Source organism: Solenopsis invicta, chromosome 9, assembly GCF_016802725.1.
Source record: "Solenopsis invicta isolate M01_SB chromosome 9, UNIL_Sinv_3.0, whole genome shotgun sequence".
NCBI lineage: Eukaryota > Metazoa > Arthropoda > Insecta > Hymenoptera > Formicidae > Solenopsis > Solenopsis invicta.
This window is the reverse complement of record NC_052672.1, coordinates 16,252,200-16,275,491: the sequence shown is the minus strand read 5'-3', so window position 1 is coordinate 16,275,491 and position 23,292 is coordinate 16,252,200. Positions and strand designations below refer to the sequence as shown.

At 43.7% G+C, this 23,292-nt stretch overlaps 1 protein-coding gene across 2 annotated transcripts in view; it reads left to right on the top strand.

The window, feature by feature from the left end:
* Positions 1-23,292, top strand: part of LOC105201908 (protein Shroom2) — a 166,249-nt gene that overhangs the window by 120,171 nt on the left and 22,786 nt on the right. For both annotated transcript variants that reach the window (XM_039453302.1, XM_026133283.2), the window contains 4 exons: positions 886-1,125; positions 1,253-1,407; positions 1,488-2,339; positions 2,428-4,185. In XM_039453302.1, the coding sequence (XP_039309236.1) occupies positions 886-1,125; positions 1,253-1,407; positions 1,488-2,339; positions 2,428-4,185 (3,005 nt within the window). The remainder of the gene's footprint in view (positions 1-885; positions 1,126-1,252; positions 1,408-1,487; positions 2,340-2,427; positions 4,186-23,292) is intronic.

The following is a 23,292-nucleotide window of genomic DNA, read 5'->3' as shown; positions in this document are numbered from 1 at the left end:
GTCTTGCCGGTTGCAAAATCGAATCTCGTTTACATGACACCAAAGTATCTCGACGGTATAAACAAGTCACGAGGCAACGGAGCTTATCGGAACACTTTCCTCATGCTTTCAAACGAATTACAAAGTTTCACGTCGACACCATCAACGTGTTTAACAATTAAGGCGACTTATCCGGGAGAGCATGCCGTGTTAAGAATCGGGATCACCTCGGGGCAAGACCTTGGTGTCCATATTGTGCTGCGCCCTAAAACGGCATACGCAATTAATCTCCCACACCCGCACCCTCCTTTCTCTCAGTGACATAATCGCCAGCGTGCTACTGGCTTTCTCAGAAGTAGGCCGTGGTATTTCGATGGCCCGACCCGCATCTCGCCGCGGCGCCGTAAATTTTGGTATGTACCAGCAGCTCCCGGTGTCAGGCAGGCAGAAAACAGTGGACAAAAAAAAACAGAGGACGATGCTAAAGTTAATCCAAGTGCCCTTTTTATTGCCGACCGCAGAATTTTATTAGACTGATGCAATTTCTATTTTAGAACGCATGCAATTAACTCCCTGCTGTATTTTAAGATCAAGATCTTTTTATATTACAGTTTCTCTTTTTCTCATCGAGGAAACGCGACAGCGAATTACATATAAGATCGCAAGTCACGAAATACTTTAGCTGAAAGCAAATCGTTAAGCGTATAACTCGTATATATCCGTTGCTAGTGCATAAATGTTTCTCAATTTTTTTAACGCAAAAATATACTTTTTTAATTAGGCATCTCACTTTTAATTTTATTCACATTATGAATATAAACTTTGAAATAGAAATTACTTTGGTAAGTGCTATTTTCTGAGTACGTTTGTGATTTTCTATTACACTGCAAAAATTGAATGTTGCAGTTGAAGACGGTAATGGAGCGTTGCGAGAAGATCCCAGCCGAGACTTACGAGTCACGCAACAGAAGTAGCGTTGAAGACGAGTCGAGACTGTGGCCGCGTGTGGATCGCGAAGGTAAAGCTTTGGGAGATGCGGAATATGTGGTTCCATCGCCACCGGAACGGGAACAGCAATCTCAGACTTTGAGTCACGTAGATCTGGAAGCTTATGTAAGAGGCTACCAGGATTCTCAGGTTCCTCAGGTAAGAGGATTCAGTCGAATAATATCTCGATCTAAATAAATATCCCGAGAATGCAACGCGAAAAAAACAATGTTTAATAGCTGCGGATATTATTTCTTCCTACTGTGATGTCTGAATTTATTTATAGGTGGACCTCTATCGCGAAACTACCTTAACGCAAGCGGGTCTTGAAGAATACACGAGAGTGCAGCATTCGCAACAGGCCAGCTATGCCCAATCCGAGGGATATCACAGTTATGTATCCAGTGTGGATTCTACGACGAACACACCATTTCTCGACAGGTGAGATTGTCTTTACACATCGTCTTGTTAACATCCAACACCACGATATCTTTGTAATGAGAGATTGCTCCTCTTATCAGATTGAGGCGAGACAGCGAGGCAGTAGCACAAAGGCCCGCGGCATCTTGGGAAGATACCTCCCGAGAGGGCAGAGACAGCGTGGTGACTACGTCTAGTGGTAGCGCTTCTAGCAGCGAAACTTTAAAATGGCACGGCTCGATGTCGGACGTCAGCGTATCGAGTGGTATGCCGCCTCGCCAAGTGACATCGGATCGATGGCACCATGGATCCATGTCGGACGTTAGCAGCGTAAACGGAGGAATTTTAAAACCGAACAATGGTTGTCACGAGAAGTGGCAGAGTTCCATGAGCGATGTCAGTACGTCCGGAATGGGCCCGCCGTCGGCAAAAGGAAGGCATAGCCTTGATAAATGGCAGTCTTCGATGAACGACCGAAACAAGCAGGGTCAAGGTAGGCCCAGCTTGCCAGCGGTGATCAGCCATTGCACGACATCCGCGTCGATCAATGATATCTGTCAAACATCGGCGATTCGAGACGGTAAATGGCAGGAATCCAACCTTGACGATGATTCGCTAAACGATAGGCCACAGGCGAATCAGTGGGACAACTCGAGCAGACTCGAAAGCGATAAGTACGCTCAACCTATGCCACAAAGCCCCACGCGCCAGCAAGTCGGAGCGGCGAGTCCGCAGAGTTCCGAAAATTGGAATCCTATACATGGATCGATGTCCGACGTGAGCCAAACTAATGGAATCCAGTGTAGCAAGCAACTGATCGCTCACAGCGCTAGGGTGCAGACTCCTCAACGGCACCATTCGGAAAGTGTGCTCTATTTGGATCGCGAACGTAGCAAACGAAAACTTTATCCAGTCAGTACGACGCAGCCGCAAGAATCCATGCAGTCTTCAAGGTATATTAACGAATACATTTTTCTACAATTATTGTACATTTTTCTAATAAATTCAATTGTAACTGCATATGCAATATTTTTTTTTCAGAATAACTGTGAATTCACCGCCACAACCGCAGCTTTCAGTAGCTGAACGTATCAACGAATTAGAAAAGCAACAACAACAGCAACAAATGCGTTATACATATTTGGATCCCGACAAACGTCACAGAGTGTCCGATCCTACTCTGAAAGCAATTCAAAAGAAAGCGCTGTGGTCTTTCTACGAAAGACATCATCAAGCGTCTTGGCGGTCAGAGCCTCAGTTGGCACAAGGTCCTGCGCTAGCTCCTCAAAATCTTCAGAATCCTCAGAATCCTCAGAGTCCTCAGAATCCTCAGAGTCCACCGCCGCAGCCTCCTCCTCGACCGAGGCCATCCTCATCCCGAAGAGCCAGTTCAGCGTCGGATTACGCTAGTGGTGCGTGGAGAGAAAATGTTAGCAGAGCTCAGAATCAAGGAAACGGTGACTTGCCGACCCCAAAGCATCAACACAGCAACAGTTGCAGTAGTCTCTCCACGGATTTATTGGGTCCCGTGATAGTCGGACCAGCCATATCGATAGATGACTGGGTGCCCGAGAGACCACCTAAAAAACCACATCTGAGAAATGCTTACAACGAACGCATACCCAGCCCCGACTTGCCACCACCGTCGCCACCGACGGTCACGGAGAGCGAGGTCCATGATTGCGACGATCCATTGCCGCCCCCACCACCCGAGCTCAGCGACGATTGTTTCACGGAGCGTAAATCTAACAACATTCACCACCAGACGGAGGAAACGGCAAAGAACAGTCGTGAAAAGTCATGCGAACGACACAAGTCGGAAAGACATTCCATGAAAAGATCGAAACACAGTGCTAAAAGAGATCACGATAAGCCCTCCGGCAAATCCTCACCAAATTCGACGAAAACAGGCGTTCAAGAACAGGAACAGCATCAATTTGTGAGATCTGCCGTGGGGCTGACACACGTGGATTCCGAAATGGTGCTGGAAAACGGAGTCTCAGCCGGCTTCGCCACGCATAGAATGGTCACGGGACGTTCCAGTTTGAGATATCCTTCTACTCAGAAACTTATGGTGAACGGGAGAATACCGCCAACAAGAAGAATATCTGACGAGAGATCTTTTTCAACCAGACCTCCGGCGCAACTGCCTGATCTCATATCGCAAAGATACAGCGATTCCGGGAATCAGAGACCCGCGCCGCAAGTTCCGGTGGAACCGAGGATCATTCGGCAGGAATCGATGCGAGTTGACGGGACGCGCGTCGACGCGTCTGGTTTACTGCGAAATGATTCCAGCCAGAGATTAGAATCTTCTTCGGGTCAGAGACCGTCACCTCAAGTGCCTAAAAACGCGGATAAGAATACTACTATAAGTCCATCCTCGAGACCGAATTATTTGTCTGTGACAGAAGTCGCGAAGAGTCCGTCCAAATACTTGAAGAACGGAAATCACGGTTTCTCTATCGGCAGCCCAGTGAAAACGGGATACGAAGCTAGCTCGAAGCTATTCCCCTCGGAGTCAAGCCCGCAGAAATATCACGAACCTCCGAAATACGTTCCTAATCACCATCAACGTTCTAGCGACGTAACGCAGAGGACGACGCATGGTTACTTTGCATTGCCACCGAAATATGTGGATATACCTAAGCAGAAACCTCAGCCTCAATGTCCGGCGGAGAAATACGGCACGGATTCTCCTAGTTCGCCTCCACCGCCTTTAGCACCACGGCAGAATATGTCTGGTAGGAAGTCCTTGCCGCCTCCACCGAGACCCGCACCTCCGCACTCGCACCAAGGGTAAGTTTGATTGCAATATAATAATCTTTCCGCGTTCACTCAACATCGTTATTAATTAATTACATGTCACATTGATAATTGTCACGGTTAGTTAATCAGTTATGAGCAGTGGGTTGTGCATAACGGTAAACGAAACTTCTCGTTATTTTAATTTCTTGAGATCATTAATGATAACGATCGCCATTAATGGTATCGTCAAGGTTTATTTTTACTCCCAGAACTCGTTAGTCTTTGGAGACACGAGCCTATGATTTTTTCCTGTGTCGCTCATTCTATGATTATCAATTATTAAAGGTCTTGAGCGGGTTAAAGCTTTTGTTGCTGAAATAGCATCGCGTAATTTAAAATACGGGCACATGCGATCCCGTAATTGCTAAGTAATTGAATAGTAAATAGCCGCCTCCGTTGCCAGATACAGTATCATCATTATAACCATGTGCCCGTGATACATCGCGCTTATCCCACGATCGATCAATTGAATTAGAGGTAACTGTAAGTACACCTTACTTTGCGTGATCGGTACGAGCTTGTGAGATCGTCCGGAAATTCGAAGCGCACCGCGCGCAACTGATCTGAAACTCGTGGAGAGTCTCTCACGCGTATCAATCAACGACAACCACGCACAATCTGAAATTGTTCGTATCGCCAACATAATTTGTGACTCGTTGGCTCGTCTCGCTTCCTTGACATAGATAGGTATCCCATATAATTTTCCGTAATTACCGTTTCTTTCGAATGAAAACAAGACATATAATTGGCCGAACGGTACGTCAAAGTATTATATCAAAGAGAGCAATGCAAACGCGTTAATCCATGTATATTAATGCACCAAGTATTTCAATTGAATCGATGAAATTACATTTATATTCCTACAGTATAATTTCTTTCTCTACTATACGACTAGCTTACAAACCGAAAGCACGCTTCGTAGTTATTTCAAAGCCGTATAAAATCCTGAACAACATTTATAACCATAAGCGCCATCGCAACGTGAATTATGTCATTAGAAAATTTAATAGCCACATCCACGTTCTCATAGAGTTGTAAAACGATGTCTATCACCGGTATGAAAATCAAAAGGAAGAAGTCTAACGAGACACCGAACGAAAGAGAGACCGTTTTTGTAAGCTCTCCCGCCGGTGTCGCAAACTCGTAAACCCCTAAGGATCGCAATATCCGCCACTGACAGTTCGGCGAACTCGGATTACCCGGGGTTATTAATTATTTTCTCGTTCGTTCGCTCGAGCGAATCGCATACATTACCATGAGATTATCATTGCAAATCTAACGGTACCCATATCCAGACTGATTTACGAGCGTGTGACTTTCCCTGAATTACGTGCAGCGCGGCTCTTAAATGACACGGAGACACGTTACGAGCAATCCTCTCCATACCTCCCGAACGGCGTGGAGGCATGCATTGAGCGCGCATAGGATTTACTTGTCAAGTTGTATATAACCATCAGAGTTCGCGCGGGATCGGTATGTTGATCCGCCGAGAGGATGGCGCGCGGCATCTCGGTGAAGGAGAGAATCGTGCTATGCAGGGTAAGGTCGCAAACCCATAGAAACGCAGAAGAATCACGCTCGTTAAGCGTATCAATGTATGCAAAGATACGTTATTAAATTCCAACAGGCGCGACGACGTCGAACGCGTTCTTGAAAGGCGAGAAGTCGGGCAAGGACGACCTCGCGCGACGCGAGTAATTGTATGAAAAGCAGTACAAGACGTTTCGCGAGCCAACGGAGGAGCGATGATAATGGCGAAGCGCGCTCTGTGACCCGGCACCTCTTTATTCATCGATCCATGATTTTTCGGGCCACGAAACACGCGAAAGAGAGAGAGAGAGAGAGAGAGAGAGAGAGAGAGAGAGAGACTATCGAGAATCTGAGATGAGATTCGCGCTGGAGAATGGAGGAACATTGGCGCCGGCAGAAGAGTAGAGAAAAGAGAGACCGAGGTCCAAACAATCGGTTGATAATTATTATACGCCGGGCCGAAAGTTCTGCCCGCTTTTCCAGTTGGGATACAGAATGTAGGTTCGATCTCACGGGGCGATAACTCTTTTCACCTTTCTTTTGTTCTCTTCTCGCTCTGATTGGGTGACTACCTGCAACGCACGAGCGGTCGACCAACTACCCGATACGCACTCGCCAGCCAAGATGTTCCGAACCCACGACACGGTTCGACGAACGGGCATTTGACTTGCGCCCGACCTTCGACAGGAAGAGGAGATTATCTGGCAGAAGAGTACCAGAACCGTTGCAGACGTTTCTCTCTTTCTCCTACGCTGCACTTTCTTTCTCCCTCTCGCGACCGCGTTAGGATATTCGAGAGCGCAACGGTTTAACCTTTCGAATAAACCAACCTATGAGGTAGAAATGTCAGAAAAAAGGTTACCGTGTGCCACTACGGGCGTGTTGGCCTGTTCGTTGATGCTCGATCATGTTCTCCATCGCGACGGTGGAGATGACGAGGTGCGGCGACGCGGCGTCACAAATACGTCTCACGATAAATTAATAACAAACCCTGACAGAGAGTGATCTCATTATTTATTGTTAGCATCTAAATGATAAATCTTGCAATTTTCACAAATTGCGCAAATTTTGCATGCCTTGCCGCATAACAAGGGTTTCAAAATCACGCGTATCTTTGCGCAGAACGCCGCGATGGCAATTCGTAAGCCTGATACGAAACTGAGTGACGATAAATGCCTTTTTTTCGCTCGCGTCTACAAAAGTCGACAGGAATGCGTCGCTTGTTAAAACGCTCTCGCGTTCCTTTCATTGCGATTCAGATTTATGCGAGAGGCGGACGTCCTCTCTTTCTCTCTGTTCTTCGGCCGATGATCGAGAGTTACGTGGCTACCCGCAGCGTTATCGCTAATCGTCGTTACGCGAAACACGAGTCGCCGAGTCGTTTTCACTTTTCGTCGCGTCGCGGCCGTCATTGCACCTGCGGCGCGATAATTGGCCCCTGAATTCCTGCTCGAGTATTATGGGACTCGTAGCCGCGGCGCGATGTTTCCTTCGCCAGAAAATTAAATTGATTCGGAAGGTTATGCTAAGGGGTAATGGCAAGGAAGGAGAAACGCTTATTCGCCAGTCATTTGATATATCGAAAATCGTAAATAAAGCGACATTTTTCATTTAACGATTCTTCAGCCGCCACCGTTAAAATTATCGCAAATAAAGACAATTGCATTCTCTGACTAAGTAAGTATCTCTCAGTTTGCGAAACCGTTTTATCTGTATTATTAAGTATTTATTTAAAAATAAATTATAGATCATATTAAAAAAATGTCCGTTTTGTTCATAGATTACATTGTATCCAAAATTTCACTGATTTTATAGAGATGGTTTTAAATTGTGCTTGAGAAGATCGCTAAAGTTCTAAATCTAGTTCTAAATCTGTCATCGCCACACTGTAACTTTCGTTTTATCTCATGTCAATTCCTGCAGCTATATATACGCGCAGTAATTCCTCGGCGTAGTCGACACTGGCGATGACAACACGTGGAGTATCGCTTACACCGGTCGTTCTTGCCGTTCGTCGACATCTTCCACTATCCTGCATCCGATGATATCGAGTAAAACTGGCGCTCGTCAAGAAAAGTGCGCGCGTATCGTGTGTCGTAGCTCGAGTCACTAATGTAATGTCTCGCCTCAATTAAATACATCGATATTTCACTCGATTCAGAGCAAGCTGCTGTTGCTCTCAAGGACTGGGAACGTATCCTCGTGAAAAGAAAAATAATAATAAGAGCATTAGAACAAGTATTGGTGAAACGTCACGCGTTGTACGTTTTTATCGATTACCCTTATCTGCAACTGGCAGATATTTTCCTAGGTGTGGTCGTAAAAATGTACGCTTGACATTATGTAATATATCATTCCTTGGATATGGAAAGGGAATAAGAGAGTAAAGCGGTAAAACTTCGCGCTGCGTTTATCGGGATAATTATCGCGGGGATGCGATAAATCGTTTCGTTTCACCAGTTCGGAGTATAAAAGTAGTGAAACTTAATTTTTGCGGACCGCCCGTTGCATTATTTCGCCAGAGCAAAGGAAAATATTATTAGACTATAATTTCCCATAATGTTATAAAATTAGAGTGGATTGGATATACACGTTATAACGCATTATCGACGTACTTACGTCATTCTGCGTGTATCCGTTTATTACGACGAGATAATTTTACTATCATTAAACATAAGCAAACAGTATAGTTACGCTAACGTTCTTGTTCTGCATTAACATAAAAGAGGCGCAAGTGCATTAAGACAGAAAACTTTCCATACTTTGTAACATCCTCCTTCGTACAACGACGAGACCCGTTTGATGACTAGTTTAAAACTGGGTTAATGGTGTGCAATCGTAGTTTAATTCTAAGCGCGTTTAGCAGTGATAGTGGTAACACTAGTAGTATCCACATACATTAACGAGATCGGGATTCGAAAGGAAGGAGTGGTTTTGTAGAGACTTAAAATACTGAAACATTTCATTTATAAATTGTGCATAAACAATTTCGTAGAATTTATAACTGAAAGATATTCCGCAGAACGAAATAATCATACGCAGCATTACAATGTCCGTTACATATTGTTACGATTCAGAAAGCTCTTGTGACTGTTATTGTAAATATCTCCACTGAAATAGTGAAACACTTTGGCAACATTTACTCTCGTATCTCAGAATGAAACTTCCGCGTAACTTACAATGAAAACAAGGCTTTCTTCTGTATTAGAAATGAATGACTGTGATAAACATAACAAGAGTTCACGTGTGTATGAATGAGAATACGTATACCTACTTTTCATACGTTTGGTCTAAATCGGAATCAGTGAAATCTTACTGATATTTGTAATTACATCAATTAGTGACATTTACACTGTTTTTTAGTAATAGTACACAGACTTTTATTATTGAGAGTATCCGATTATTAGGAAAGACAATGAATAATCGCCGACGAAGTTCTATGTCGTATGTTTCGTTAAAAAATTATTTTTTACGCGTATACGTTTCACACGTAAAAAAGATGTAATTATTATAAATTATTTAAAAACGCAAAACTATTTGCAGATAATGTATAAATTACGACAATATATGTGTAATTACTTAAACATTGTCGTTCTTTCATTCGGACGAAGTTTATTACGCTCGACTTCGACGAGCTACCAAGCATGTCGTCCTGCTTGTGACTTAATCCTTTCCATCGGAGAAACGGTCGCACTAAGGAAATAGAAGTGCAACGACGACGTGACAGAGACGAGCGACAAACGAAACGGCCACAAAGACAATAGCCAGCGACTCGAGACTGGACTGGACACCGGACACGAAGTCACGGAACCGTCTCGAGAAACGGTATCTTCTCGACGACGGCCTACCTTACGATTAAATGATTAACACAAATTGTTCAGAAGTTTACAAGAAGCTTTCGTGTAAGTAAGAGTTACACTTCATTCGTACACATACTGTCATAATGAACATTTCATTATTTAAAAAAAGAAAAATTTCAATTATATTACTTATATTATTATAAAAGAAAAGAAAAAAATTTAATTCTCATAAACTGTTCTTGATTTTCATGTTTGCTGTAACTTGAAATAATATTTAATTACATCTCAAAGTTAATTATTTTTAATTATGATGCAACGCAAATATATGACAGCTCATGTTGTAAAATTTTTGTACAAATTGCATTTGGAAATGTTTCAGAATTTATATCAATTTTTTTAGATAAAACTTCTATCATATTGACACTATACAGACAATTCTTATCTAAGAATTTTCTATTCGACTAATATTAAACCTAGTGTCTCAGAGAAAGGAAATAACGGAAGTTTTTCCACGAGTAAGTTGAACGTACGATAAAATTGCGCAACGTAAAAATTTCCAGGAGTAAAAAAGTCTAATTTGTGTTAAATTGTCCGGCATTAGATTTTAACCGAGCGATGTACCGTTAGGATGTACGTGTCAGAGCGTGGTACGGCAAGATGGTCCGAATTCTGTCAAATTCCATCAAGTCTTACTCGTCTTTCTCCTACGTTCTCAAGCAAGCATTGGACACAATTATCAGTCCGCAGGTTAGAAAACGATCTAGCCCACTTGTACCTGGACAAGCACGCGTAACTCTCGACTCGTCGCGCAACTTTTCCACGTCGAGAATCTTTTATCGGGTATTTCGTTTCAAATTGGCTCTCTCCGATCAATTAAGCGCGCCCAACAATCTGGTAGAACGGATGCTGCCAGTTTTCTACTCACTGTTATAAGATTAACATGAGACCTGGTCGTCATCTTGTAGCAATGTACTTTCCCCTAATCTTTGATTATGGATCTTTAACAACGAATTAACATCAAAGTTGCGCAATAATTCAAACCGGAGGTAAAAATCTTTAGCATTTTTTGTCTCGCATTGTTAAAGCAATTAACAATCAAGAATTAACGTAAGAACTAACGTAAGATCTAAAACACAACCAAGAAAGAGCGTATTTAATTTCATTCAAATAAAGTAAAGATAGACCCCAAAAAAAATAATTACGAACAAGTACTTATGAAACGTTAACTCCAATTTTTACAAATAGCCCGGAATTATACTTTATTAGAAAATTCACTAAAAATTTTTATTCTATATTTCATTTTTCTATTTTTACCCAGATTAGAGAAATTCTAAAGGCACTAGCAAATCGCGCTTGATTATCGCGCTTCGATCGCAATTTCGCAAATGGGATTGCCATTGCGGAGCAAACGCACGTGAAACATCAGATGTCAGCCACATATGAGACAATCTCAGTCGACTTTATTATTACGGCGGGTGGTCTCAGAACAGCGGCAGCATCAGCATCAGCAGCAGACGCGGCAACGGCGAAAGATGCGTTATGCTCGCACGTGCTTTCTGAAGGTTTACCGGACGATCGCGGGGGTCGTCACGTGCGAGCGATGCGGCTGCGCGCAATGCCGTGATCTGCAATAAGAAGTTCCGCTGTGCTCGTAAAGTTTCGTGGCACGGCGTGTTCGCGGTTCCTACCGTAAACCGAACGGCTCGTAAGAACGGCCGATCCGACGATGAACCATCCAACGTGAACGACCGTGCCGAGCGCGCTGCGTACTTCCTGCACTTCCTCGAGTCGAGTCGAGTCAGCGGCCACACGCCACTCGGCCAAGAGCGAAATACCGATCGCCTCTGGTTGACGCCTGGTTTGCTTGGTGAGGTCGCTGACATTTGCCGGGATAATCGTGGCTGTTCCCGCACCTGCAGGAAGACGCGATGTAGACGCAGCAAACCGCAGATAGCGACCCTACAACGGATCCTCTTCTTCTTAAACGAATAAAACAGCGGTCGGCGGGTGCAGATATATAGCGATCGCCGTCAGTGGAGTTATAAATAGGCGACGTGTGGGCGCCCGGTTTGCTCTGGCCGTTCCGCGATATTTATCCAAATTGGAAGATATAGAACAGATATTTCGAGATAAAAACCGTCATAAATCACGACGGCTTATGAGAGACGAGGGAAATAATCGCCCGGCGACCTACTTTTATCCGGGCGCGATCGATCCCGCTTAATACGCCCGATAAGGCGATGGAGTATCCTAACACAAATTCCTTTTACGATCGAACGAGAGCGTAACTGTGAATGGCAATAAAATCCGTGTTGCAATCGACTTTCGGCGCCGCGCCGCGCGCCGCATGCGTGCGGGTGAATCTAGAAAACTGAGAGATACATATTCCGCCTCTAATAAAGTTTCGAACCGAAACCGTAAATCGTATATCTTGATACCGTCGACACCGTCGAACGATCACGCACGGAGGCTAATATCGTCGAAATTACGAGCCGCGCGTTGAAAGCTAGCGGAACGTCGAATTTATTGAGCGTTATCGGGCAACGAAAGGGAACGCTATCAAAGTAGCGAACGAGATCCTGAAGCGCTCCGTTATTTTACGATTGTTTATCCACGCGTGCCGTAGCGAAAGATGGAGGCTTTCAAAGTGTACGAACGTTTGGTACGGGATGAATAATCAACCTCGCGAAACGATCCAGGGTCAAGCGTCGACCGGAATAGCGGACAACGCGCAGATCGCGTGTACATACATACATACATATATCGGAAGCATCACCGATCACCGGAATAGCGAATGACATCAGCGGTGCTCGTGCAAACATATAGCTAATGTACAAGTGCGTGTTCCGTTGCAGACCTGATCACCACGTTGGTCTGGCGCTCGCACTACGGAAACTTGGCCTATAAAAAGGTTGCAACCGCTATATTTCAAGGATCCGAGAATATCGACACATCAAATAGTTTTCATGCTCTTGCTCACGGCAAAAATTAATATAAAATATACTCTATTCTATATGAATAAATGTAAGAAATATTTTTCTGCGTATAATTTTTTTTTTTTAAATAGGTATATGATTTTACAAACTTTTTCTGAATTTTTAACATAGAGTTACTTTTTTATAGGCTTTAGATCATTATTTTTCTTATTTCTAAGAGCTTTACTTTTAAAGTAAAGTTTCGCAAGATTATGCGAGCTGTTTATTTTTACAACTCCTTACACCGTTCCGTGCGCACCGCGACCGGCTATTTTAACGACTTCACAATAAAACGAGTTATAAGTTTAGAAATCAAGAATAATATAAATCATGTTGAAGCATGCATAATTTTGTCGTGGTTGAGTGGGACAAGCATACTGGAAAGAGCACACATATCAGATATTCGTTACAATATAATATTTGTAACGTGATATTATAACACGAATTCTTGTTTGACAGCAGATGCTAGATATAGTACTGCTACGTGTTGATAATGCTAATCAATTCAGTTCCAATACGAACTAGATTGAAACTAAAGCTAAACAAATATCTGAAACGAGTGACAAACACGTTCGTATACATTCCACCGCTCGCTTAATCTAAATATTGCCCAAGTATACCCTTAGCTAATCGCCTGGCCTCATAGAGAGGCGTTAAAAAATTCTTTCATTTCTTTACCGCAGAGTGTACGGTGCGGGTATCTATTAGTGGTCGATTCGCGAAACACGGGCTTTCCCCCTAGCGCGGCTTCGGCTATTACGATAAGAAAAATATCTACGAAGGCTTACCGTCGTCCTCGTTTTCGCAATCTCTCATTTCGTTCGCAGGAACGAGAGCGAAGTGTAAAAGCACTTTCCACAGTGCGCGTTGTCTCATTTTTTGCCACGGAAGTGCATTGATAACCGCCTTGCGCTTGGTGCGCGTTGATAAAATACAACGCAACTCGGTTGCTTCAGAGCGATGAACTGCTTTTAGAAATTCTGGCGCTAAAATATTCTGGCTTTTATATATCGTCGATAATAAATCGAACGACGGCTATATTGTACGAACGATATCTAGATTAAGATTTAGAAATGATCAACGTTACTTTTTCATGCCACACCTATCGGCATATCTGCTTATATCGATAGTATATCGACTATCCTGAATGCACTAAAGTAAATGTACAACCAACGCATCTTTTTGCGATATCGTGACAATGATTATTGCTTTATTGATCAGATATTAATATAGCCGTTTATTTTCATAAAAATTTAGATATCAAATGGAATAGCTTCTTGATGTTACTTTTGTCTTGGAATTTTTGCTTACTACTGAAAAGCTACGATATTATTCTATTTGTTTTATATTTCCATGATGAATCCAAAAGCTATGAATTTTTGATCGTTGTAAGTCAAGATTTTGGAAAGTTGCCTATCTAAACTTACTCGCCTTCCGTACTTTCTTCCTCGAAAGACAAGCCTGAGAAGTAAGAATAGATGCGGAACGGCAATAACCTCGCGATGACCGTTGTCGTTCTATATAGTTTCATCACTTCTCTAACGCTACCATTGAAATATATTTCAAATGGTACTTTTCACAGACGCACGGAAATAATAAAATTTTCAGATATTAAGAGCATTATTTATCGTATTGTCATATTTATCTGTACGATCAAAAGTATCCCTGCTTTTATTCCTGGTCAGCATATCGATGAGTAAACGTCACGGTAAATCGTGAATGCTATTTGTCACTCGAAAGTTCGGCGCAATCGAGTTTCATATACGAACGATCGCGCACGATCTCGAATCAGATGTTTTACAAGACGGTCACGTTTCCTTCCATAAATCGAGATCTCACGATCGTCTCGATAATGATAGCTCTCTTTTCCCCTCTTCTTCTTCGAATATTTTAATCGTCCATTCCTAATAATATCCGAAAATCTCCCTGGGATCGGCGGCCAGTCGCCGGATGACCGAAAATGGACGAAGAGATGGTCAAGAAAGGGAAAGACTAGCGCATATAAATTTTGTGTGTGAAGTGAGAGTCCGAGGAAAGTATAGGCAGAGAGGTATTTGGAACCATGGAACACATATGGTACAGTGTACACGATGTCGGTGTACGTCAAACTCACTTACCTACGACAATCGCCGGCGGCTGTGCCGGTTTTCTGTCTCGGGACGAGCGAGCGAGCCGCGCCGCCCGGTCGATCCCCAGCGAGAGCGGAGACCTGTTATTACACGAGAATGCGAAAAAGGAGGACCGGAGCTCTTCGCGGATCGAGGAAACTGTTAAAAATGTCCGAGCCGTATCCCCGCGACGAGATCGCCCTTCGCTTCTAATAAACATTTGTCCGGCGTAGTGAGGAGAAGAAGAAGAAGAAGAAGAAGAAGAAGAAGAAGAAGAAGAAGAAGAAGAAGAAGAAGAAGAAGAAGAAGAAGAAGAAGAGAGGATGGCACATACGTGCCTGGCCTTCTACACGCGCGTTATAAGCTCGGAGACATCGATTATTCGCGACGCGCGACGTCTTCGATGGGAATCGAATTAACGGCGCGAGCGACACGGGAAACGCGTTTTTCCGCGGGATATCCTGCCTGAGGTCGTTGTCTCGCGCGCTAATTTACAGCTTATATCGGCGACCTGTGCGTTTTCTCCTCTCAACCGGCTATCGTGGATCTTTCTTGAGCGCGCGCGGCCGATGATCACAGAGCTGAAGCGGATCGGTGCGGAGTGACGTTTTACCGCGTCTCCGCGAACTCTTCGTAGCGCACTTCGAGGGAGTCTCCGCGGCCATAAAGTCTCGCTTCGTAACTTCGGCAGTTGTAACATATAAATTACAGCGTTCGCGCGGCTCACCCGCCGCGATCGTAACTTACGAGCGTTGTCCTCCTAGAAGAGCGAGTTACGACTGTGCAGATGTTGCCGCGGAATCATAGCTCGGCCGCGCCGGTGTCAAAGAACGTGTATTAACTTAAAGAATCGTCCGCCGGGGATATTAATCCTCTTTCTCGCGACCTGCGAGCGCGCGGGTCGCGGCAAGATCGACGACGACGACGAGGGAAACGTGTGCGTCGTGGTAGGTGGACGACAATTTCGCCGACATATGCGTTTTATCTTTATGCGTATGCCACGCATTATCGCTGAAATGGCAAACGTTCGATGGCTTAAAGGCCAATCCTCTGTCGCCACGTCTCCACATCCGAGACAACAAAACCAATTATTCTTAGAATCATCGCCGACACGGCTGAACCGCGTGGACTCCCGCGAGGTCTATTAGCGGTGCCCTAGACGTCGCCGTCGGATTAAACCGGTTTCCGCGGGAGGTGCATCTCGCCATCGGTTCCACCGACGTAGCACGGTAGTGGCGATACGGTGAAACTGTCAGCGGCGTTAACATGATTCAGAGTACGAGCATTCGCCGCTTTTATCTGCATACGATCCGCGCTACCTCAGTGGACGACAATGCGACCCGTTAACCTGTCACTGCGATCAAACGTACGAGTCACTTTTGGTGCTCGTGCTGCTCATGTGCATCTCAGAATGAGAAATCATGTTCTTTCTCGTTGTGCGCGCAGTTTATTTTTAAGACTCGCGAAATATACGATCCTCAGCTTTCAGCTTTCCTACACGTTTGTCGCGTGTGCAAATTCTGATCGTGTGCTTGTACATCTGTCCTTAGGAGGCTCGCCCTAGAACAGAAGTAAATGCAGTACTTTATCTCTCTCTCTCTCTCTCTTTCTCTGGTTCAACCTCCCACTCTTGGGTTTCCCCCTACTGACATCCCTCCACCAACGCTACACGAGCCGTGCTCCGACTCATTCCGTTGACAGCGCTCGCGGAGTACGTACCGTGTCGTTCGCGTTCACCCGCAGCGTTCGTGGACAGCTGTCGGAAAATACGTGCGCAATCGATAGTCCTGCGAAAAAGTGCGTCGCATCCTTTATTGTTTCCGTCACTCGCGATTAATGGTCATCGGCGAAATAAATGCGAACGAGAAATGACAACAGATGCGTGATTCGGCATCGATCGCCGCAGTGCCAGACAGTGCGGGGGCGAAGGAGACGCCCGTTGCCAGAACCAGTGTACAATGACCTGAGCTTCCTACGGCGGGGAATCGCGGCTCGCTCATCGGGCAGATGTTGAATCTGAGTGTTTACAATCTAGTGGGCAGTATCAGCACGATGGTCTTTGGGAGCAATAAGTTTCGGATACGGAGGTACGAGTCGCTTTTCGTGGCTGATTTTCAAATTTAAAGCGTCACGCTGTGTTGCTCGATACGATTCTACGCGATATTTGCGAGGCGCGATAATCTGAAATAGCGAACTGCCAAAAACTAATGAGTTGTAAATATTATTGTTGTTAAATTTAAATTGTTAGATTTACGTTATATATTTCTGGTATATGTTTACAAATATTAAGACTATATACGTTCAGAATAATATATTGCTATCAATACGAATTTGTAAACATATTTTCAATTTAGTCATTTCAATTGTACCGATTTCTTTTAGGTATATACATTTTATTTTATATTTGCAATTTAACATAAAAAAAACTTGATGGACAAAAAGAGAAAGATTTCTAAACAATCTTGAGATAATTTATTTGCAAGCACGTGCGCCATAGGAAAAAGAGAGAAATCTTTGCCGCAGAGACGGAAATCAATTTATCAGGTTTTAATCAATTGATAACGAAATAACTATTTGCAATTTCCTGCTTTGTGCCTGTAAATTCGCTCCGAGTTTCACGCACTTCAGTGGTTCCGACGTCATGGCTAATCGATAATACCGAGCTCCCCCTCGACAATCGATCGTTCCGCCACGGCAACCCAAAATTTCACACTCCATTTGTGATGTCTCGCGATTCATCCTTACACGCGCACGATCCGCGTCTTTGTTCCACGATACCACTAAATCGGTCTGCAGTCGCGGATTTATGAAATGTCGCCGTGACACAGCGTAGTAAAATTAAATCTCAAAACGGTTCTGAATTGGACGATAAAACGGAGCCGCGTCCCCGCAGGAAGCGAGTTCCAGTTCATTGAAGAGTAATCCGCAATCGAACGAGCGTCCGACTTGAAAATTGGCGTCGCGCAAACTTGAAGATCCGTTTAGAACAATCGAGACTGTTGTTATATCAACATGATCGCAGTAATACCGGTCGATATTTTTATCAATTTCGATTATATTTGAGATATGACAAAAACAATTAATTTTTATGGCTATCATTGATACAAACAGCGGTTGCGTAAGTAATTTGATCAAACGGATTTATTCTTGCAACATTTCGAAATTACATTTTTGAAATGACACGAAGAAAAAATGTATTGTTACGTTATGCTATTTTTGCAATTAAATTTGTTGTTTTCGTTCGCTGCATGTATATTTAATGTCAATATTTAAAATATATCTGAAAACATTTCGTAATTGCGACATTGCAAAATTAGCATTTCAAATCAATTTTTGAGTTGAATCCTAAAACGAGCGCAGTAGCGTGCACTAATCCGTAAATTTATTTTTGCCTTTTACTTCGTCTTAATTAATGATCCGCGATAACGTGCACGAATTTAAACGTGTAAGTCGGTTACTACTTCGACAGGAATCGGTCTGACTGGTCTTAGAAGTAACCGAGCGAAGCCTGGGAACTATTCGCTCGATACGGCCGTAAGAAGCAGAAAGAACAGCTAAGCGAAGCGATCGGGTCTTTCTCCGTCTGGGGTCTCCCTCCAGAGCCTCGAATACGCTCCGCGCTCGTCTTCCCTTTCTCGCGAACGTGAGCTCGGATTCCCCTTTGGGCCGCAAGGGCATCTCGCTACTTATCGTACCACGTTTGAATTCATTGTCAAGTCGACGATTCGCGAACGCGCCGCGAGCGCATCCCGACACGCACCGGCATTCTCTACTCGCCGATGCAGCGTCAGCACTTGGCGGGCATCGGTACGGTGCTCGAAACATCTATAATGCCGTGCCTGGTCGTTACTTAACTTTCGGAGCGCTCGGACGTTTAACCGGTTAATTTAAGGCTCGCGCGTTACGTGACGGTATTATAAATATAGCGTGCATATTTCCCCGCATCTTCTGCACCATATCATCCGCGCGCCTGCATATTTACGCCACGCGGATTAAGCGGATCTGTATCGGTCCTTTTTAAATCCGTTCATCGGATTGCGACCGCCAATTAAGAGAAATTTATACGGCCTCTCTCGTGGTTTCGTCTTATCATGCGCGCGGCGATGATGTATTAAGGCGAGGTTCGCATCAGGCCAACTTCTTACCACTCAAATTGCAACACACGCGGTCCAGATTACTTCAGCGCGGCCGCGTATGTTTCTCCTTTCTCGAAGAAACGCGTAAAGCGGCGATTCCAGATCCCGCATTCCAGTGCGTCGCTCATAGTCCGTTTCGTTTACCTGCGTTTATGAGTCTTTCGACTGCAATAATATTAACAATGATCGCTTACTTCGTTACTCGAATGGGTACCTAAACTATAGACACTCAATTAGAAGATCACGGTCTCTAATTGTGTTCACCTTGTAGCAGGTTAATAAGTTGCCGCTTATCGATGTAGTCTCACTCAAACGAGAGACGAACGGTCGCGGCGGTCGTACTAATTAATAACAATTAGATTGCACTAGGTGATCGCTGTCTCTCTTTAGGAATCACCGCTCGGACGTACCGTTGCCATGCTTTCCGCTCGCCGTCGTTGTTACGACATCGTTAATAGCGTCAGATACGATCGCAGATCGATCTGGAAGTTTGCTAGCTAGCGCCATCAAGTTCTCAGCTGTGAAATATATTCGAACCACTCAAACACTTTTAGATTGGTCCCGGGGTGAAGGGTAATGAGCCGGTACGATAATCTACGCAGAAAATGAGTGACGGCTCATTACGCGGCTTTAACATAGTGCTTCCAACGGATGCTTGTTCTTCCGATACTGTTGTTCAATCATTAACGATACTCGAGACCTTCGATGCAGTTTTCTCTGTCATGTCAAAGCTGAGTTCTTATGCGCGCACCTTTGACCCGAGAATTTTACTCGAACGATCGGCTTGATGAGAAAATGCTTTGTGTAGATTTGCATATTGCATTCCTCCATTTAAAATGATTAAAAAATCGTTGTACACACTCAAACAAGAAAACAATAATGACAGTTAAAAGTGACAACTACACAAGTTTTGATATGTAAAATTAATGTAGGTAGAATTATTTTTTTAACGATTGCAACTAACCTTTAGTTGCAATATGTCACCGCTATGTCTCTCTTTCTTTGAGCGCATGTATAAATACTGCTCCAAATTCACTTGTGCGGAAACTTTTGCAAATATTACGTTATTTGATCAAATCTTAAAATAATTGTAATTTAACATCATTAATAAGCATTTTATGTAAATGATCAATTCACCTCATTACACACGTTTGGAATGTTAAGAAATATTTGCATACAACCTTGACGTAATTTTCACACATATCTCAAAGAATACGTAAACTGATACATTGGACTATTTTCAAGATAATGTCCACTTTGTACATTCTAGCCAAGTAAGTTACAGTGGGTGCACAAGACTTAGCATAAGACTTAGCGAATAAATATTCGAACGCGTTAACGTTCACTAACGCCTATTACGGCACCTCTCTATGCCAGTCAGGCAGCTTGTCAATTTTAATTTCCCGTGTTCTCAACGCGCTGGCAATATCGGCTCATCTACGATGTATTAGCCCATGAAATCTGGTTTACGGTTCAACCGTTTCGATATGCGATCTGATTCGGATTAGAGCGATCAATCGCGCGAGTGAAGGCAACAACAATGAGAGAACGGTTCATCGACGACACGCGGAGGAACAGTTGCAAAACCAGCTGATCGCGTTATCTGAGCCAACATTGCGAGACGGCCTATCCCGAGGTATCCAGGTGCGCGAAACAAAACGCGAGACGAGCGGACGCATAGACTCGATGTCGTTTCAAGGGTTCTGTTCGCCGTTCCGCCTCGGAACGCGTGGGCACGTTTCGCTACGATGGAAGAACACGGCACGACGCGGCGCGGCGCAGCGCGAAGAATCGCTGGGTGGGCAATTCTTCCGCGGGTTCTCTCCTCGGAACGCGCGTCAAGTAAAACCGCGACGGGCGGATCCGCGCGATATTGCACTCGGACTGATTATTGCAGCGCGGCGGCCGCGGCGAACGATCGAGACGAACGATGGAGACGTTTCGCGATTTACGGCCCGGGGCCTCGTTTCAACGGGGTCCTACGACTTGCCGCTTGATTTATGGCCGAGCAAGCGTACGCGATGAGCGAACCAGCGCAGCGGGAGAAGATAATCGATTCGGCGCCCAAGATCGATTGTACCGGAAAAGCCCGACCGCGTCAAATCCCATCTCGCGCCGAGGAGGCATCACCGTCGACAAACGACGAGCGTCATGAGACTCCGTGATTAATTATAATGATATTAATTATGAAATTCATTAGTCCTTTGGCGTGAACGACGGCCTTCGTGCGCCTTCATAACGGCACACAGCCGCGAGTTCCCGTTATTTTCAGATTTTCGGTCGAGTATTTGTTTCAATATTAATTAATAGCGACTTATTAATCTCGTTGCCTACGCTTGAGCGGCCGAACTTAAAAACAAAAACAAAACTGCTCCCGGATTCGGGTTTGCGGGCCACCTATTAACGCGGGCGTGCATTTTTATTTTTAATGGTCGATTGCACGCGAGGCGATCTTTTCCGTAAACATCGCATGTTTCTTAATGGCCACGAGATATTTACTCTAATTTTCTCTTTAAAATAATAAACGGTAATAAACAAACACACATAATTCGTCGACAACTTATTTTCTCATTTGTAAGAAATTTAAATGCATTCAGAAAATTAATTCCTCCACCTTAAATAGCTTAAGAAAAATTATTAAGAGTAATAACATCTGGTATTAAAAAGTCAAGATAATTTTCAAAGTCTTATACTGAAAGAAAAAATTCTTAAATTTTAATAAATATTTATTGAAAAAAACAACTGATAAGTATTTCAATAAACTGATTACTATATCAATAAATGATAATATTTTATCAGTTACCTGAATAATAATCATTACCTACTGATATAATAATCAGTTTATTGAAACATTTTATCAGTTTTGTTTTAAGGATAGTACTAATGTAATATTTACTTACTGTACATAAATATTTACTCTATAAAAAATGATACTTAAAGTGGTGATTCTTGTACTAAATAAACATATACATTTACATTTAGCAAATATTTCATTAGTACTATTCGAATAAATGTTTATTAAAATTTAGTAATTTTTCCCTCAGTATAAATTTTTTAGTAATATAAAACCTAAAGTAGTAGGTAATGTAATAATAATCTACAAATGCAATTATCTAAGTCTAAATAATTTGATGCAAATGTAGACAACACATATTTAATAAATTTGCATACTTGCACATATTTCAGTGAAATTAATAATATTTGCTGATTATCCGTTATCAAAGGAGGCGCCACGTTGCCATGAACCTTATCGTAAGTCAAAGGTGCTCGCCATGAAATTCTTCTCTCGCGTGTGATAGCACACACATTCGCGTAGACGATAGAACAAGGCTCTCTTTGTTTGGAGACGCTCCTCTATCGTCTTCTGGGAATTCGGTCTCTCTTGTGTGTTCTGAACCGATGCCAGAGTGCTCTTCTCTCTCTGCGCCACCCCGTATCCTCGTCATTACCGTGGAATGTTACGGGGAGAGAAGGGGACAGGAATCATTTGCCACGCGGTAATTGCTCCGGCAAAATTGAGTTCTTAGACGAGACGGAATTAGTCGAAGTCAAGTCGGCGCGACTTGACGATTTCACAACAGTAACACTTGTATGTTTTACAAATTCCTTCCGTCTATTTTTATCTTACTCTTTCTTGTCAACGATATAACCGCCGAACCCTTTTATCTGTCGTAATGAGGTGGCATGTCTGCCATATCAATTAGTATTGTTTCAGTTTCATATCTGGATTTAAGGAATAGCCGATAAAGCGTACTTGACTGATGTCTCGGTGTCTTTTATCACTGAACAATTTCGCGATCGATTCGCTAATAAAAATTATCAGTCCGCTCAACGATCGATCTTACTCGTTTCTCACATTAAACTGACGCATGCATCCGGGACGCAGGCCGTGAATTGCATCATTATGCAGCTGCTTCGTCGCGTTGGTTCATTTTCCGCCTTCCGAGTATTGAATGAAGCTATCTTGTATTTTATTCCGCGGTTGGATCTCTGTTACTCGCTTGCGAACAACCGGTATACGCACGATCGACATCTAACACCGCTCTCTGCGAACGATCGCTTCCGAGTACACCTCCAATAATGTCGCCGCGTTGTGAGGCAGCGTCTCTTAAGGCAATAAGCAAAATGGTCTCTTAAGGTAGCCGGTATAGCGTGCCCTTTCGTATTACAACCGTTAACTGCGACCGATTCTCTTTCCAGTCCGGCACTGCTCGCTTCGACTTCTTTATATTCGCTCCACCGCCTCCATTAGCTACCTTACAAATCGTCTTTTCCGTTAGCCTTTGTCTTCCGACGCTCCGAAATGACTGTTTAGTTCCCACCATTTAGCGTTTTTACATTTTGCTTCATTACTTTTCTATCCGTGGCGAGCCCCCTCCCCCTTCCTCCTTCTCCCTTTCTCCTATCCGTTCTTTTCTCCCTCCTTCCAATCTCTTTTCTATTTCGTCTATTCAGTTATCTTCCTTTAACCGAGCGCGTCGCGTTATCAGCATCATCACATCTTTTCATTCATTACATTCCAGCGTTTCACGAGTTCCTCTTTCCTCCC